At 35.5% G+C, this 19,261-nt stretch overlaps 1 protein-coding gene across 1 annotated transcript in view; it reads left to right on the forward strand.

Annotated features, from left to right (window-relative positions):
- Atg2 (Autophagy-related 2) overlaps nucleotides 1-18,971 on the forward strand; it is a 78,107-nt gene extending 59,136 nt beyond the window's left edge. The window contains exons 36-43 of the mRNA XM_089248260.1: nucleotides 1,503-1,572; nucleotides 2,929-3,079; nucleotides 7,602-7,671; nucleotides 7,897-7,979; nucleotides 9,633-9,754; nucleotides 17,028-17,182; nucleotides 17,275-17,424; nucleotides 18,267-18,971. Coding sequence (XP_089104386.1) covers nucleotides 1,503-1,572; nucleotides 2,929-3,079; nucleotides 7,602-7,671; nucleotides 7,897-7,979; nucleotides 9,633-9,754; nucleotides 17,028-17,182; nucleotides 17,275-17,424; nucleotides 18,267-18,497 — 1,032 coding nt within the window. The 3' untranslated portion in view covers nucleotides 18,498-18,971. The remainder of the gene's footprint in view (nucleotides 1-1,502; nucleotides 1,573-2,928; nucleotides 3,080-7,601; nucleotides 7,672-7,896; nucleotides 7,980-9,632; nucleotides 9,755-17,027; nucleotides 17,183-17,274; nucleotides 17,425-18,266) is intronic.
- Nucleotides 18,972-19,261: the final 290 nt, after the last annotated feature.

The following is a 19,261-nucleotide window of genomic DNA, read 5'->3' on the forward strand; positions in this document are numbered from 1 at the left end:
AATAGATGACAGCACTATAACAAGCACTACACAATAACAACCTTCACGTTAGACTTGCGACACATACATGCACATTCCGACATGTACCAGTTCATTAGAAGTTCTGCAGAGGAATATGGATGAGATGCATGTGTGGTTTAGTAGTAATAGGTATTGTGCCTTTTTTTCAAGAAGTATCAAAGTTGGTGAAGATATACCGTATATACTCGTGTATAAGCCGACTCGTATATAAGCTGATCCCCCTACTTCAGGACCACCAAAACCGCAATAAATTTAAAACCCGTGTATAAGCCGACCCCAAAAAATCTGTGCATTTCAGAAAAAAAAAATTCTTATATTTCCATGCAAAATTAATAGCTTACGGAAATTTACAACAGAAAACGATTCAAACTTTTTAAACCGTCTTCTGAGTCTCCAAGCTCATCGTAATCCATCAGATCATCATAGAGGGTGCGGCATCGCCCCTATGATGGGTACGCTGTCATCGCCATTGTCACTTTCAAAGAGGATATCATCTTCAGTAACGTCCATCGCATTGCTGATGCAACACTTTTTGAAGGATCAGGTGATAATTTCGGTGGAGACAGAATTCCACGCCTCATGTACCCATTAGCACAATAAGCCAATGTCAGGTTTCTTCAACGCACCACCTTTTGTGGTTTCTTTATCATCGGAACTCATCCATTCGATCCACAAATTCCTCAAACAGTCTTTGAAAGGCTTGTTGATGCTGACATCTAAAGGGTGTACAATCAACGTTAGCCCACCTGGTATCAAAGTCAATGATGTTTTCGATTTCTTTGCCTCGGCTTTGACATTATCGGGGTTTTCAACATATCCCATACCAATAATGCCGGTTTCTCGAACACTGCTAAAAAAATGACTACTGATTGTATGGGGTCGATATTTTCTCATCAAAAACTGACCCGAGTATAAGCCGACCCCCCCCCCCCCCCCCCACTTGAGGAACAAATTTTTCCACAAAAAAACTCGGCTTATACACTAGTATATACGGTATGTATGATTGATTTTTCAAAATTAATGACCCTGTCCTTTGAAAATGGTATTGATTACATGCATTGGAATTGAGATTCTTTTAACTTTTTGTTGAATGTATTGTTCAACAATATAGTCTCTGTGAAATTTGGCATATCTTTCAGGATCCATCTGTATCTATCAAATAAGGACCTAATAAAATTATGTTTTTTAATAATGAATATATCTGTATTTAACAGTATGTGGTATATGGTCATGTATGTAGTACCAGCAAAGTATGAAATCTGGCATTTTATAGAGTAGCTATAGCATTTTTATGATAATAATAATAATAATACGGATATGTAATAGTGTTAGAAACCAGTATTTCATACTTTGCCCGAAGCCGATATTCTATAGAATGACAGATTTCATATTTGTCTGGTTACACATATTTGTGCACTTATATTCATTCACACTGGTTATTAATGAGTATTAACAATTGTTTTTATTGGTTTCTTACTAAGGATGCTTTGATGTTTTTATATGACTTTTTCAAAGAGTTGAGCAAAGAATCTCCACCTGGAACACCACAGAGTAAGAATTACTGAAATTTCTCAACTTTTTCTCCTACTCCTCATTACAGATAAGATTTTTGTAACTCGAGACCACATTAAGATAGAATTTCGTTTTCTACGTGCTTTTTGAAATGTGCATAGCTATATACTACAACCCACACTTGATCCGAATGGGTCAAAAAAGTATGTGGAAAGAAAAGGGAAAAAAAAGCACCCTATTAGCAAGGCCATTGTAGATGCAATGGGTACTTGGCTGCCCTGGGCCCTCCTTCAAGCCAGTGATATAGTGCCATAAAACAGTAGTAGTTGATGAACTGTGTTTAAGCATTAGTAAAAATGTTGCATGAAGATATATTTATGATCATACCTTCTGTCCCTATTATAAAAAAAAATTGGTTACTTTGATAATTCATCTTTGTCAATTTCTTGATATCCCATAGCTTAACATTTTTACTAAAATAGTATTTTTAAATAATACTGTATTTAAAGAAAAAAAAAATTTTTTTTTTTCTTCTCCCCAAAACCAAAATTTTTGAGAGGTCAAACTAATGATAATTACATAAGTGTTTCCAATTTGCTCAGAAGGCTTCCGATTTTTATAAAGCCTTATCAAAATTTTTCAGTCGTAAACCAGATTCTTCTAATGTTTTGGATCTTGATAGAAAAGTTTCCAAAAATACTCAAATTGTTTTGCTTCAAAAAAAATTAAAATATTCGAGGAAAACTCCCCACTGTCCTTGCAATTTCAAAAGGACCATGTTTTCTTAACAAAAATATGGAGAATTATCAATTGTTGCCAAATATGATACCAAAACTGAGAAAAGTTTCCAATTATTTGCTAAAATCGCCAAACAAATTACGAATGTAGGGAAGTGAAGTGCTGATAGTGAAGATATCTGCAAATCAATGGATTAAAAGTAATTCCACAAAAACATTCAACATGACAAATATGTGAGTAGAATATTCATAGTCATAATAATCAGCTTGATTTCTGTGAAGAATAAAATTCAAGTATGCTTTGTCTAAAATACTGGAAGAAACTGGCAATTTTTATTTTAAAAGTCCTGTGAATTACAGGAAAATGCAAGAATGTCCTGGAAAACTGGGTCAAATGGTCGCCCTGAAAAATCCAGCATTTTTCCTTTTATTTGTATATGTTATTCTTCGTCAGGGAAATGTTACATCACATGACAAACTACAGATTCTTTGAGTCCTGGAATTATCACCTATATAATTATTTTGTCAGTCTTTGCATATTTGACTAAGCAAGTATTCCTTTTTTTTTTACAGGGTAATTTTTTTAAGCTTCAATTTTCTTGTTGTGTAGCAATAAATTAAATTGTTTTTCTTTTTTTTCTTTTCTTCTTCTGTTTAGAAGAAGGCTCCTTGCAGGACTTACAAGCACACTCAGTGTTTTCTTCAAGCCCTACATCGGGAAGTTCAGAAGCAAACAAAAATCCACTTTTCTCGCCAGTATCTCCTCCATCCAATCACAGCAGAGATATCAACAGCTTGACATTCTTTAGGTTAGTGTATCACATTGCAGAATTGTTTTTACAGTCCATTTTTGTGGTTAAGTTTACAGGAAGGAAAGGTAGAGAATGTATTCATGCACAGCAGAATCTGGTTCCTACATATCAGAGGTGGTTGTGAGGCATATATATAGAAATTTTTTGTGTTATTCAGAATTTTGGAAAAAAAATTGTTTAATACAGTTGACGCTCGATATAACAACCCCCCTTCATCCCATCAAATACGGAAGTTATATTGGGAGGGTTGTTTTATCAAAAGTAAAACATGATAGTTGTTCTATGAAAACATTTAGAGCTTATCCTACCAGTCATTGTAATGGAATGGGCACAGTAACATGGGGTCTTTATAACAAGTGTCGACTCTACTGATAGATTGAATTTAATACATTAAATTAGAAGAAAAATATCAGTTACAATTATCAATGATCCATAGCAACTGTATCAATATTAGGCTCTATATCCTTGAAACATCACCAAAATCCACCTTTATGTGTTATTGATCTGTATTTTGTCATAATTATTTTTTAAATTTTGTTTATTTGTTGAATTAAGAAAAAATAAGATGCAATAATAAAAAAGTGATAATGCAATGGGTGCTTGGCTGCTGGGGGTCCTCCTTCAGGCTTTCCATAATTAAGCCAGTAATACAGCGCCATAAGGCGAGGATTACACTATGAAAGTTTTCTAAAAGTTCTTTTTTAAAATTTGGAAAATTCAAGCAATAAGATTATTGGTTGCATTTGATTGAATGTAACCTATGAGCTTTGTTGGTTGGATTTTTCAAGTTTTATAAAAGGGATTTTTATCAAACTTTCATAGTGTTATCCGGGCCTAAGACACGGTCAAAACACTTGAAATAAAATTGATGCTGTGTGATGATTCAAATTTTATTTAATAGTTTAGTATAACGTGATATATTAAACATTATTCTAAAATTTTTTTTTACTGGATTAATATACATATCTTGAAAAATTCTCATAAGAATTGATTAAAACCCACTGAAATCGGTATGTCAGAAAAATAGTTATTGAATAGGAGGTGACTTTGAATCAACTATAAGACACAGCTATATAGTGTGAAATGAAGGTATATCTTTCTATGAACTTGGTTGGATTTTTCATCTACATAACTTATTAATGTCAAAAAAAGTTCCATTTGTGTTATGACACACTACATAGTCTATCTTTTTGTTATGTGTCAGTGCATGCAGAATAATTTTTACTAGATATTACTGATAAGGACTTGGGCAGAGACAGCTCCAAAGAAGAGTGCTAAGGCATGTGCTCCCCTTGAAAATTTTAAGTCATTAATTTTATTTTTTAATGGATTTGCTACTAACTGGATGTAGTAAAATAATTTTTTAATGAGTTTGATGAAATTAAAAACAGAAATATTCATAATAGGGCTATTTAAAACAGAAAGTATCCTGTAAAATACGGCTCATGTGGTCACCATATATGCAGCATGGTACGTGTTGAAAGATGAGCTTTTGTAGTTAGAACATATAAAAGGAGGAAGGGGATGGTGGGTAATAGACATTATTGTGCTACTTCTGGATGCTGGAGACAAAATGGCCACAAATACTGATATTGCCATCTATCTTTTAAATTTGTATAAGTATAATATTGAAAGAAGAGTATAAATTTCCACAATTTGCAATAAACAAATTTGTGGCACCTGCTGACCCCACTTAGCTTTATTCTTAGTAGAATTTTTTTTTTCTTCCATGCGAGATGACGTAAATTCTTCCTTCAATCGAATTTTCTTTTATGATTCATATTTTAAAAAATGAAAAAGGTATGGAACAGATGCATTTTTATTGCCAAATAAGGAATTTGTCCAACTTTTTAAGTTATCGGAAAGATATCTGAAGGGTGTATGGGAGAGTGGAAAACACCTGGAATCTATATATAGCACATATATGTTGGTGATAAGTGATAGTTATAAAATATCAGGTCATCTCGAAAAGTTTGATAAATTTTGCTACATTTCTCACAAATTATGAGCTACTATGCAAATTGCCTCTACATTTACCAGCAATTATGCATTAATCTCAAATTTTCAATCCATAAATATTATGATCATGGTCATAAATATCTCAAATTTTTTTTATTATAGGAAACTGTAGATTTTACCATTTTTCTTCGTTTAAAAATTGAGAGAAAATTTAATTTCTCCCACAAAATGTGTGAGAGAAAGCTCTTATCGGCCAAAATATTATTGCACATAAATATGAAGATCATTATTTACCCATTGACCCCTGCTTTTACATTCTTTTTTTTTTCACACACTTCAATGCATGTAAAAAAAGCCATTACAGAAGTGATGTCAATTTTTAATATTACTGTATTATCTATCACTATTTTTATTTGACCACGAAGCAGCTATGTGACGCATATACAGTACCATGTGCATTTTACAATAAAAACTAATTTAAATAAACACGAAACATATTAGAAAAATTATTGTTAGTCTTGTAATGTTAGCTTTACTTACATACATAATGTAAACACAACGATGACTTGTTTATCGCATTAACCATGTTTTACAATTATGCATAATGACCAGTAAATGTGATAGATTCGTGGTATGTTAGCAAAATTTATTAAACTTACTGAAATGGCCATTGATTATTCATAAAACAGCGCTTTAGCACTTTCACTGTAACATACATAGCACAGCCTCTCTTTGTGGAGGGTGGCAAGGCTCCATCCCGTGAACTTCGGAAGAATAATTGATTTGAATCATATCAGATAATTAAGTATGTATATATTTTGGGTTTTTTACTGCATCATAGCTCAAAAAAGCAATATATATTTATCATTTCTTGGCAACCACATTCACATTTCCTTAAAGTAAACTCTGCCATTTTTTCAGGCTAACATTGTTCTAAAATTCACTTTCCTCTGTCCCATCTTGTCAACAACACGCTGTAGTTAATTTTTAACTGGGCACTGATTCCCTAAGAAGGAAATTTTTCGGACTATCCACCATCAGGTGAAGAATTAAACTGAAGAGCCAAAAAAACTGGTACAGGCATGCGTATGCAAATAAAGAGATATGGAACCAATCAGAGTACTGCGCTGCGGTCGGCAACGCCTATCTAACACAACAAGTGTCTGGCATAGTTGCTAGATCGGTTACTGCTGCTACAATGGCAGGTTATCGAGATTTAAGTGAGTTTGAACGTGGTGTTATAGTCGGCGCACGAGAGATGGGACATAGCATCTCCGAGGTAGCGATGAAATTTGGATTTTCACGAGTGTACCGTGAATATCGGGAATCCGGTAAAAAATTAAACCACTGTGGCCGGAAAAAGATCATGCAAGAACGGGACCAACGACAACTGACGAGAATCATTAAACGTGACAGACGTGCAACCCTTCCGCAAATTGCTGCAGATTTCAATGCTGGGCCATCAACAAGTGTCAGCGTGCAAACCATTTACCGAAACATCATCGATATGGACTTTCGGAGCTGAAGGCCCACTCGTGTACCCTTGATGACTGCACGACACAAAGCTTAACGCCTTGCCTGGGCCCGACAACACCGACATTGGACTGTTGAGGACTGGAAACACGTTGCCTGGTCTGACGAGTCTCAGTTCCAATTGCTTTGAGCTGATGGACGTGTACGGGAATGGAGACAACCTTATGAATCCATGGTCCCTACATGTCAACAGGGGACTGTTCAAGCTGGTGGAGGCTCTGTGATGGTATGGGGCATGTGCAGTTGGCGTGATATGGGACCACTGATACGTCTAGATACGACTCTGACAGGTACGTAAGCATCCTGTCTGATCATCTGCACCCATTCATGTCCATTGTGCATTCTGACGGACTTGGACAATTTCAGCAGGACAATGCGACACCCCACACGTCCAGAATTGCTACAAAGTGGCTCCAGGAACACTCTTCTGACATTAGACACTTCCGCTGGTCACCTAAATCCCCAGACATGAACATTAGTGAACATATCTGGGATGCCTTGCAACGTGCTGTTCAGAAGAGATCTCCACCCTCTCTTACTCCTACGGATTTATGGATAGCCCTGCAGTATTCATGGTGTCAATTACCTCCAGCACTACTTCAGACATTAGTCGAGTCCATGCCACGTCGTGTTGCGGCACTTCTGCAGGCTCGCGGGGGCCCTACACGATATTAGGCAGGTTTACCAGTTTTTTTGGCTCTTCAGTGTACTTTAACAATTGCATATCGTGGTTGCGTTTGGAGCTCGATTCTTAATGGCTTTTTTACGTATAAATCATTGGTTAAGAAACAGAAGGGGGTATACCCCCAGATGACTGGTTAAACAGCTTTTAGGGTGGTGTGTGTCAATATTTCAATTTTTTTTTCTTAATTGGAAGTTTCCTCTAAAACCAGCAGTTAAGGAATCAGCCAGTCCATGTGCAAAAACAATGGATTTGCTGAGGAAATTTTTTTTTTTCACTATAATATGTTTCTTCCATATAAGTTCTAATGCAGACATGGATGGTCATATTTCTGTTATTTTTCAGGTCATTCTCATTCTCACCAGATGTACTCATTCGGCTAGATTACCAAGGAAAAAGGGTAGTCATGGAACAGGTAATACAAAAAAATTACTTATACATATGTGTGTGTATCTATTTTTTGTGACAATTTTTTTTCTAATTTGGTGTTTTTTGTTGTTGTTTTTTCTGCTGCGCTATTGTGAACAAAATTTGTTTAATTTTTTAAACTTGCTGTGATTTCATACATTTTAATTTATATCATTTTTGATATAATTCAGGTTTTTTTTTCTTTTTTTTTTTTCTTTCTTCTTCTTTGTAGGGTGCTCTTCAAGGAATTCTGATGGGTTTGGGGCAACTGAATTGCTCAGAGATCAAATTGAAAAGATTATCTTACAGACATGGGTAAGATAGCTAACCAATCACGTCTAATGGTGTTTTTTTTTTTTACCAGAAATATCTATTTGTCACAATTTATGAGATTTATATGTTACGGTAAATGTGATAAATCTAGTGGTTATGCTTACTTGTGGTTATTATACATAATCACTGAACATTTTGGTAAATTTGATAAATTTTGCAAATTTATCACACTTACCGGTGATAGCGTATAATCCGGGCTCGCATTGGAAAATGTGATAAATCATCAATGAATTGCTTAAATTTACTAATCATTTTGCCCAAACTTCAGTCTAGGGTGACAGATTTGATCAGTGATGTTTATTATGTTTAAATGTGGAAAATGAGATTCATTTGATAAATGTGCAGAAAGCTAACATTATGAGACTGATAACAATTTATAAGTTTTATCCTTGTAACATTTAATTTAATTTTTATTTTGAAATGTGTAGAGCACCCATCAGTATATGGAATAAACTGTGTTAGTCTATATGCTATATGTGTTAAGTGGTTAAATTTAAGTGATACTTCTGCAAGATTTCTTCTATATTTATCATACTTACCAACATCATTTGGGAATTATGTATAATCACCAATAAAAGTGATATAAATGTAGGAAAATTTATCAAACTTACCAAAATTATTTGTGATTGAGCACAATTAAGAAAGAAATTATTGATAATCACTTTACACATTAACCATAAAAACCATGGTTCTCATGAGCATTTGGTTGAAAATGGCTGTCCTAGGAGGTCTGATATTAATATTTTCGATTTTACTGTAGATTTACTATAGAGTGGGGGAAGGGGACCAATGATCCACCGGAGACCACAGTCTAGAAATCAAGACCTCCTTCCAATTGAAATTACTTACGTTTATGAGAAAAATGGGTCAAAATGTAACAAAACGCATGTTTGGCAGAAAAACATAGGTTTCAAAAAGGAATTTTGAAAAATTCCAGCACTTTGGCCGTTATTTCAAAGTTTTGAAACTCGAATCACAAAGACTCTGCTGTATGATTCAAAGGGGCCATAGACGAATAACACTGGCTTTCACCAACACTCAATATAGTGTTCTCTCCAAAGTTTTTCATAGTTGGGTGGAGTGTCTGAGTGGGACCTTATGCATAAAGTATTATGAAAATTTCAAGTGTCCACGTGTATAACGTCGAAATTGTGGTTAGGTCATTAGCTAAAATTGCCACTCCATCTGCCTGCTTAGTAGAATGGTTCTAGGGAAAACACTGTACTGTCATTCATTTTGGGTGGAAACTTGTCAGTATATCTAATTCATAATTTTAAATCTTCAGTCATAATAAAAGTAGAAAATGAGAGGTGGTCATTTTGAGCTGGTGATATGAATACAAGCTTGTTCAGTTCTTTAAAAAGTGACTTCCTAGACTATTCTAGGAAACCATTGATAAACTATCCACTGAGGCAAGGACATTGCTGGTGACAAAACTTAGAGAACCACGAGTGTAAGCCATTAATATGCATATGTGCCTGGGCGAAATAGGTGAAGGATTGTATATTAAATGCAAAGGATAACATTCCATGAACAAGTTACAAACTTGCGGAGGATAATGTATGTGAAAAATTTAAACTCTTTTAGTTTGAAAAAAAATATGTATGACTAATATGAATTTCTTCTTGGTGATAGGTTTTTGGGTGCAGAAAAATTAATGACATATGCAGCGAATGAGTGGCTACAAGATGTGAAGAAAAACCAACTGCCAAGTCTTTTAGGAGGCATAGGACCTATGCATTCTTTTGTACAATTGTGTGAGTTTATGTTTTATACTTGTTCGCCGCCAAAACGACTAACTGAACTGTATGATACGAGAGATTCGGTACAATTCACTACATCTGAGGGTGACCATATGACATATTTTATGGGATAGAATCTTTTTTTCTTTTAACACTTCAGCATGGCGGCCGACTATCTATATGAAGCTGGGTGACTTTTTTTGTTGAAATCTTCGTATTACCCTATTTTTGAATGATATTGTGTCAATCAATCGAAATGTTTTGATGGGCCACGGGTTGAAGACACCTACTTTAGAGGAATTTGTTGTTTCCTTGAGGGGAATTTCCTCAGAAGAGTAAACAAAATTTAACCCAACAACAAAGAAACTTTTTTTAAAAATTATTAAAATTTCTATGAATATATACCGTGAATTTATGCAATATAAATGAATTAAATTAATATGCTTTTGTCTTCACTACTTCTGATTGATTCTAGTGCGTGTGGATGTTTTCTTTCCTGAAGAGCTTGGTATGATAGGCTACCTGCTTATATCTCTTCGTTAAGACAGAGTGGCGGGCCATGTTCTGGTTAGGAGGAGAAGGTATCATAGGCCAATAAGTCTTTTTAATGAAACAGTCAATATTTGGTTGACAAGCAGCGCATCCTTTGTCTCTTTATGAAAACTTCAGTAGCAAAGCCAGAGAATTCCGCATATTTCTCAGCAAATATGGAAATTCTAGTTTCACTGGAACTGCTTCTTTTTCGATTAAATTTCTCATAGCATTGTCAGTGTTACTAAATGTTGTTCATAAGTGAGGTCTGGTGAGTTGTATCTGAGAATTTCTCTCATATTTGTTTCAGCTACATCATCAAATCCAACGTTTTTCATCATCAGAGGATTTAACTATGTTATATCTTCAATTTGCAAGCCATTTCTAAGATTAAAGATAACTCCAGGCCCTGAACTTCGCAGCTTGGAATTCCTGAAATCAACTTTCAAACAGCATGTTATAGTGAAATTGTATAAAGCAAGGAATACCTGTAATGTTATAGACAAGACATTACTTTATAAGCTTAAAAAAATTTCAAATTAATTCAATTACTTCTGTCTTTACTCAATTAGTTAAAAAATTATTATTTTTTTACTAAACATCTGCAAAAACCGACGATTCCATTTAAATCTCCTCTGGGTTTTAGGGGTTAATTAGAGCTTTCAGTTTTTGTTTTTTTTAATTTTATAAAAATTCATTTGATTAATAGTAACGCAAAGTAGTCAGAGCCGCCCTTAGGGGTGTGCAACAGGTGCAGTTGTACCGCACGCTAATGGAAATAAAAAATAATCAAGACAATCCCAAAAAACAACCCCCCTCCCCAAAAAAATAGCATTTTTTATTATAGTAAACAAGGTGTCTGAGCTTCAACTAATTTGATTTGGAATTTTCGTCAACTCTGGAATTATTTCTTCCATCTCAATTTTGGAATTATTTCTTCTAACTATTCTGAACTTTCATCAATGTCAGAATTATTGCTTTCATCAATTCTGGAATTTCTTCTCTCATTAACTGATCTCATTTCTGAACATTGTTCAGCGGTTGTCAAAAAATCGAATAGAATGCTTGGTCTCATTTTCAAAAAGGTCTCTTCGCGTTCTCCTAAAGTCATTCTTCCGCTTTTTCGAGGCTTAGTTCGTCCTGGACTGGAGTATGCTGTAAGGTTTTGGAGACCATACCTACAGAGGGACATAGACTTGGTTGAAGGGGTGCAGAGAAGAGCTACGCGTGTCCTTATTGGCACACAGGGCTTGAGTTATGAAGAAAGACTTCATTTTTTGAATATGTTTACATTGGATGAACGCAGGTGTCGAGGAGATATGATCGAAGTGTTCAAAATTTTCAATGGGATGGATAGGATGGACCATGAACTTTTAGTACACCGCCAATCGACTGCTTTTACAAGGGGACACCAGTATCGATTGGTGAGGGACAATGCAAGGTTATGGTGTCGCAGGGAATTTTTCTCCAATAGGGTTGTTAATAAATGGAATAGCTTACCCCCGGAGGTAGTAAATTGTAACACAATTGACACGTTTAAAAAGAAATACGATAAACATGTTGGGGTAAATCGAGAAGCTATCCATTCTTAGAATAAGACAACCATAAGTATTCTTTATGGGCATTGTATAATATTTTTTCATGTGTATATAGTGTTTGTAATTTGTGTTAATTGCATTTTTAATTGGGTTGCTGTATTTTTGAAACATATGACAACCATATTTTTATGGGCATCTTTTTATCAGCCACCTCGTTGGGCATTTTGCCTGTTGTGGCGTTGTATTTGTATTTGTATTTGTATTAATTCCAAATTTTCATTGATTCTCTGGAATTATTCCTCTCATTGATTCTCTGGAATTATCCCTCTCATTAATTCTGAATTTTCATTGATTCTCTGGAATTATTCCTCTCATTGATTCTCTGGAATTATCCCTCTCATTAATTCTGAATTTTCATTGATTCTCTGGAATTATTCCTCTCATTAATTCTGAATTTTCATCAATTCTGGGATTATTTCTTTCATCGATTCTGGGATATTTTTTTTAATAATTCCAAATTTTCATTTTGGTGCTGAAACTACACTGCTCAAAACAATTAGGGGAGCACATGGTTTTAACAAAATTACGCAAAGATGTATACCGATAAGTAACATAAAATGAATCATCCATGATTTAAAGCCTAGCAGGAAACGGAAGAAGAAAACTTCATATGCAAATCAAAGTTCATGACGTCAAAAACCAGAAAAAGGAGATATGGGCAGAATTCGGGATGTTGCAGAAACATCTGTTTTATTGCCGTAACTGAAATTCGATTGCGCAGTATTTTTTGAGACAAGGTGACTTGAGGATGTCTCAACAACGTGATTTACCGGAATCCATGGCATAGCGTGTTAGAGGCAGACTGGAATCCGGGCAAACACAACGTAGTGTCGCGGACGCTGTTGGAGTCGCCAGAAGTGTTGTTGCAAGGCTGTGGAATCGATTCCAAGAAACAGGAAATGTTAGACGTCGACCAGGGCAAGGTCGGCCACACGCCACTACAGCAACTGATGACTGGTATATACGGTTAACAGCCCGTCGAAACAGAACAGAGAATGCTACGCAGTTGCAAAGACGGTTGCTCTTGGCAACAGGACGAAGGGTATCCAGCCAAACAGTACGTAATCGACTTCATGAGGGAGGGCTCTATGCACGTAGGGCAATGGCCTGCATTCTGTTGACCCCACGCCACCGTGCGGCCCGAAAAAGATGGGCTGCTGAACATCGAGATTGGGAGCAACATGATTGGAGCCAAGTGCTGTTTACAGACGAGTCTCGATTCAGTCTGGAGTGTGGCACCCGATGTGTTCTGGTATGGAGGGACAGGGGCACTCGAAATAACCCCGCATTCGTTCGTGAAAGGTCACAATACAGACGAGCTGGTTGGATGGTATGGGGTGGAATCAGCATAGGCGGACGTACAGACCTGCATATCATTCGGAATGGCACTTTGACGGCCCGAAGGTATGCAGACGAGATACTGCGACCTCATGTCATCCCTTACGCTGGAGCCATTGGAGATTCTTTTGTTTTCCAGGATGATAATGCCCGACCGCATAGAGCTCGTCTGGTGGAGAACATGCTTGAAGCTGAAACAATACAGCGTATGGAATGGCCAGCGTGCTCTCCTGACCTGAATCCAATCGAGCATGTTTGGGACATGCTCGGACGATGCATTGCTGCGCGACCAAGGCCGCCTGTTAGTGTCCGAGACTTGCAGATTGCACTTCTTGAGGAGTGGAAAAGTATTCCCCAGGGTTGGTAAAAAAACCGGTTTTTTTGAAAAAAACCAAAAAACCTGGTTTTTTTGGTTTAAACCAGGTTTTTTTGGTTTAAACCAGTTTTTTTGTTTTAAGTAGTATTAACATTAAAAACAATAAAATATCTGAAAAATCATTCAAACTTCCAATAATTAACTAAAATAAAATGTTTATTAATGTAATTAACACTATTCCCATGCTAATTAATCAATAAATATTTCTTACATTTTAACAAAAACCAACTTTTGCAATTTAATTATTTTTTGCTTAACTCAATGGATTACTGAGTGTTTGAAAATTCTTTTAATGTTATTATTAATCATATAATATATAAAGGTTTTTCTCCAGTTACTTTCAGTATACTTAATTAGGAAGCTATTTTGCAAAAAGTAATAAAAATTAGGTGAATATAATGTATTTAATGAAGCATAAATAATGCAGATTAATTAGCAATGGTTTACGATATACAGGGTGATTATAACTAAGGTTCTGATTTCAAAACACTGTAAAAAAAGAACGATTGTCAGAATGACTTGAAAATTGACATGAATATTCCTGAAAAAATTCAATTTTATTTGATAAAGGGGAAAAAATACTTAAAAATGTAAAATTAATGATATCATGCAACATGTGGGAAATTTGCCCGCAGAATGGAAACGATAGACAGTCATGGCAGAATGATACCTTAATTATAACATTTCACGATTTCATAATTCATGGAAACATCACAAAAAACGAAGTAATTGAACAAATAACTACAACTTACTTAAGAAATGTTAAATATGTTGTCCACCGCGTGTTCTGGCTATGAGGTTGAAAGCACAAAAATTCTTGTTCAACAACAGAATCAGAGTATGCCCCATGGTCATAATGTGGATGTGCTTGCAATTCAGCTTTATTAAACCACTTAATCTGACCACTGTTTATAACATTTTGAGGTATCCCCACAGCCAGAAGTTGCAAGGGTTAAGGTGCATCCTGTCAAAATGGGTCTTCAGCAGCTGGTATTGCAATGTGCATCTTGATAGAAGTTCTATCCACACATTGATGCTGTGGAAGTGCTGAAATGATGTGGTTGCACAAAATAGATTATACTGCTGGCCAAGTACAGCATCGTCTACTTGCACATTTTACACTTTTTTCTTTTGCGAAAGAAACTTCCATTGCTTCAGGAGTATCCATGCAAATTTTCAAGTCATTCTGATCAGTACTTATTGTATAGTTTTGGAATCAAAACTTTAATTATAATCACCCTGTATATAGCTGATTATTTTTCAGAAATCTGTTACTACTATACAGTAGAACCTTGATTAATTGGGCTTAACAGTGTGTGTGTGTGTGAAAGTATAAAAAAAAACAACTATTGAGAGAGAATATTAAGACTGGGAGATATACAGTAGGAGATGTGCTACTTCTTATGGGAAAGAAAATGAAAATGTATGTGAGGTAATGTTAGAACTAGTACACTAGTCTGTCCTTTAAGGACAGCTGGTGTGTTTATTGGATTATAGGACCACCTGTCCCTAGCATGATGGTGTCACTACTGTAGCTGCTTCTTTGTGAAGGGAAAAAAAAACCCTGTGAGATAATACACCATTACATTTAGATGTGTGATGCAATCCTTATTCATGAATTTGCTAAAGATAGAGCATCAGAATGTAGCCAAAGGTTAGAAAATGTTGTAAGAATGAGAAATTCAGGCTTTTATATATAACTTTAAATGACTAAGATACTTCATATGAAAAGTATATATATATTCTGGCCACTTTTATGAGACTTTTTGAAAAAAACCACTTATAAAATCTTATGTCATTTAAAGATATACCATCAGAATGTACCCCAAGGATATAAAATGTGGTAAAAATGAAACATTTTGGCTAATAATGAACCAATATGATATTTTCAAGGAAAAAAATTTATATTTAGGCAACTTTTATTTGATTTTTTGAAAAAAACCGAAGTGGTTTTTTTAAAAAAACCACTTGGTTTAAACCAACGTGGTTTAAACCAAACAACCCTGCTATTCCCCAAAGTCTGATCGATAACCTCATCGCATCCATGGCAAACAGGTGTGCAGCAGTCTTAGCTATTCGAGGAGACCACACGTCCTATTAAAACTCATGCATCATGTCTAAACAGTACATTTTTTTATCGCTTACATGTAACCAAATTGTTGCCCTAAATCATCTTTTCATGTTTTTTCCATATTTTCAAAGAATTAAAGCTTAATTCCAAATTTTTTTACGTCTTTTTTCTGTATTGCACATTGATACGCGTGTACTATCCATTGTATGCCAATACGTGGCTGTCTCGCACGGTTTTCTTCACTTTTTTGCTTGCTCCCCTAATTGTTTTGAGCAGTGTATTTTCTACTACTTATCTTTCAATTATTTCGCAATTTTAATTTGTCAATTCTAAATTTTCATTAATTATCAGATCTATTGGTCCTAATTTTTATGAGTTTTGAAAAATGATTTCTTTCACCAATTTAAAAATTTTATTCAATTTTGAATTTTCATTGATTCAAAGTTTTCATTAATTTTTGTGTTCATTTAATCATTTTATGTATATTTTTTAGTGTAAAATCTGTACCAAAATTATTTTCGTACTGAGCCCATCCGTCTTATAAGGGTGACCCTGAAAGTAGTTGTATTTGAATTGGTATCAAATTCATTTTAGGAACTAAATTACTGGTGTAAAATATTCTATGGAGGCGCACATACATTCCTTTGTACCCACTTTAGAAACTGCCCACAGGCTGGAGAGTTTGTACACCCATGCTTCATGCAAACACCTTTGAAGATTTCTGCCACAGCTGCATGTGAATCATTGAGGTGTGATATTTTTCCAGACCATAATCTTTTTCAGTGGTTCCCAACTTTGAAGCATGAGTTCGAGCCAATCTCCTCGTAAAAAAAGTCTCGCCAGAGACTTACAATGGTACAAATATTTCACTCATTACACTTCACTCGCAGTTCGAAAATAGATGGCAGCAATGAAAGTTCAATCATGTGTTATGGTTGAGACCAAGCTTATGATTTCATTGTAGATTACATACAGTGGTGCCTATGCAATTGTGCTAAACCAAATTTAAATTGTGCACCTACATTATGCATAAACTTTTTGTGAATTTCTTTTTTTTTTAACCCATCTGATTGCACTAGTTGTTAAATAGGCCTATGTTCTGCTTTGAGTGCCATTCCACTAAATGATGAGTCACGTGAACCCATAAGCAAATACAGATTCCTCAAATGGGCGGGAGGTGAATCGGGGTGTAGGGAATGAAGGAAGCAATTGTTTTGCTCCCTTTATTCCTTGCCCTCCCACCATATATAGTAGTTTTTCAGTAGAAGGGGAACAATCACCCACCTTCCCCTCTATATCCTCCTATGCATGAACCAATAGTCTGATAACCACTAGTGCAAATGCAACAACGCATACTTATTTCATCTGTTTCAGTCCAAGGCTTGAGAGATTTGATCTGGTTGCCCGTTGAGCAATACAGGAAAGATGGGCAAATAGTCAGAGGCCTACAGAGAGGTGCTTCCTCCTTCACAACATCAACTGCAGCTGCTTTCTTGGAGCTGACTAGTCGTTTGTTCGGTGCTATTCAGGTTTGTGATGTTTCCACACTTTTGCTGGATTTTACATTAGACATCTACTTTTCTTGCCTACTCTTTAACCAGCTAACCATTTTCCCTGACAGGAGGCAGCTGAGGTTGCTTATGACATGGTATCTCCAGGACCGACCATTGCCAGCAGCAGAGTTCCGAGGAATTTCAACCAGAATAGGCGTACCAGTCAGCCAGCGGATATAAGAGAGGGAATGACAACAGCATACAATGTGGTTAAAGAGGTCAGCATATGTATTTCGATAATACTAGATTTTGAATATTAAGAAGGCTCTGCACTTTATGAACAATGTCTTAAAAATTCCAGATCATGCTACATGATTCATACAGGGTGGTCATAAAATAGCTTTTCTAATACACAAGCACCTAGTGGCCACAAAAATCAATGAATGTGAATGAAATTTTAGATAAAGGTGTTTCAAAGTATGTGCTTGAAATGGAGAAGAGAAGCAAAGCCATTGCTTCCACATTTATGGTCACAGCAACAATTTTTGAAAAATCCAGATAGCAGCACTCACTTTCATGCATTACCAAGTGATTGTCACAATGAAAAACCATTAATGGTGTTTTAACAGTACCTCTGTAGCATAATAAATGTAGATAAAGAAAGATCTCACTAAGGGGTTGGTATGCTAATACTTTGGAAGGCAACTTCCCGCAGCTGAAATGTGGTCTGCATTAGTTGTTTCTATATATTTCTTTGTCTCCATCTAACCCCAGCGTTTATGGTGCTACAGGTAGGTACCCTTACACCACCTTATGGTTTTTACTGCTGTGATCACTTTTGCAATACATAAAAGTGAGTGGTTTTTTTTTTTAATTTTACAAAATTTAGTTGCTATAACCATAAGAGCTAGGTTTTTGTTTCTCTACCCATTCTTGAGGACATATTCTAAAACATCTGTATCTCAAATTTCTTTTGCATTCATTGATTTTTGTAGACTCTAGGGGCCTGTATATTGGCAAAGTTATTTTATGATCACCCTGTATTGGTACCCACAAAAACCTGTATTTTTTTTTTAAATTCACATATGCATGTTTTATCTCTTTGCCTTTTCCTATGCAGGGTCTTGGAGATACGGCAAGGACCATAGTTCAAGTCGCTACAGTCGAACATGAGCACAAGGGAGTACGAGGCGCTGTCGGCGGAGTTCTAAGACAAATACCTCCTGCGACCGTGAAACCAATAATACTCGGAACTGAAGCAACTTGTATTATGTTGGGCGGGATGAAGCATCAGCTGGTGCCTGATGCACACAAAGAAGCCAAAGACAAATGGCGGACAAAAAATAACTGATCATGTCGTGTGCGTTTTGGAACTGATGTGAAAAAAATTAATCAGTGTGCAATTTTGATTATTTTTTTCGATGCGTATTCCAATGCTCTCTCTCGCATGTATCGACCGCATGTTGTTGTTTTTTTTTTTACCTCTCCAGCATTGTAGTTTAAGTCTTTTAATCTATACTGCCTGGCGGAAGAAAAAAAAATTGTGGAGTCAAATTATTGTATTTTTTAACCTGCGTTAACTATTTATTGTGATAAAAGAAGAAAATTTCAGATTCGTGTAAATTATGTTAAGGTGATCGAAATTATCATAAACCCAGAGAAAATTATGATAAATAATCTTTTTTTATACAAACAAATATCTTGTTTCATTCATTGATCAGGTATGACAAAAGCTGTTGATGTAGATGAAACAAATACAGAAAAAATGATCGAATCCATATAACCCCGGATCATGTGTTAATAAACTTTTCTGTTTTTGTTATCATATGGACCAGTGTTTCTCAACCTATTTTTCACAGACAGACTTGATGAAATTATATACCCATTGTAATTGATATTAGTAATATATACATATGGGTTTAGATAAATTATAGTTTCATACTTAGGTTCACCATATTCTCATTGATATACCTGTCCCACCCAGAAGGGTACTGAGGTTAACTTTCGTGAACCGGACGCTGCCATCCTGCTCAGTACAGATCTCACAGGGCTACATGGATCATTGATCATTTTTGTCGCACCACGGTTTTCTGCATACAAGGGCTGATTAGACCG

This window comes from Pholcus phalangioides, unplaced genomic scaffold (genome assembly GCF_987345545.1).
Source record: "Pholcus phalangioides strain wild (caught in Gottingen) unplaced genomic scaffold, Ppha-v1.0 ptg000019l_1, whole genome shotgun sequence".
Lineage (NCBI taxonomy): Eukaryota > Metazoa > Arthropoda > Arachnida > Araneae > Pholcidae > Pholcus > Pholcus phalangioides.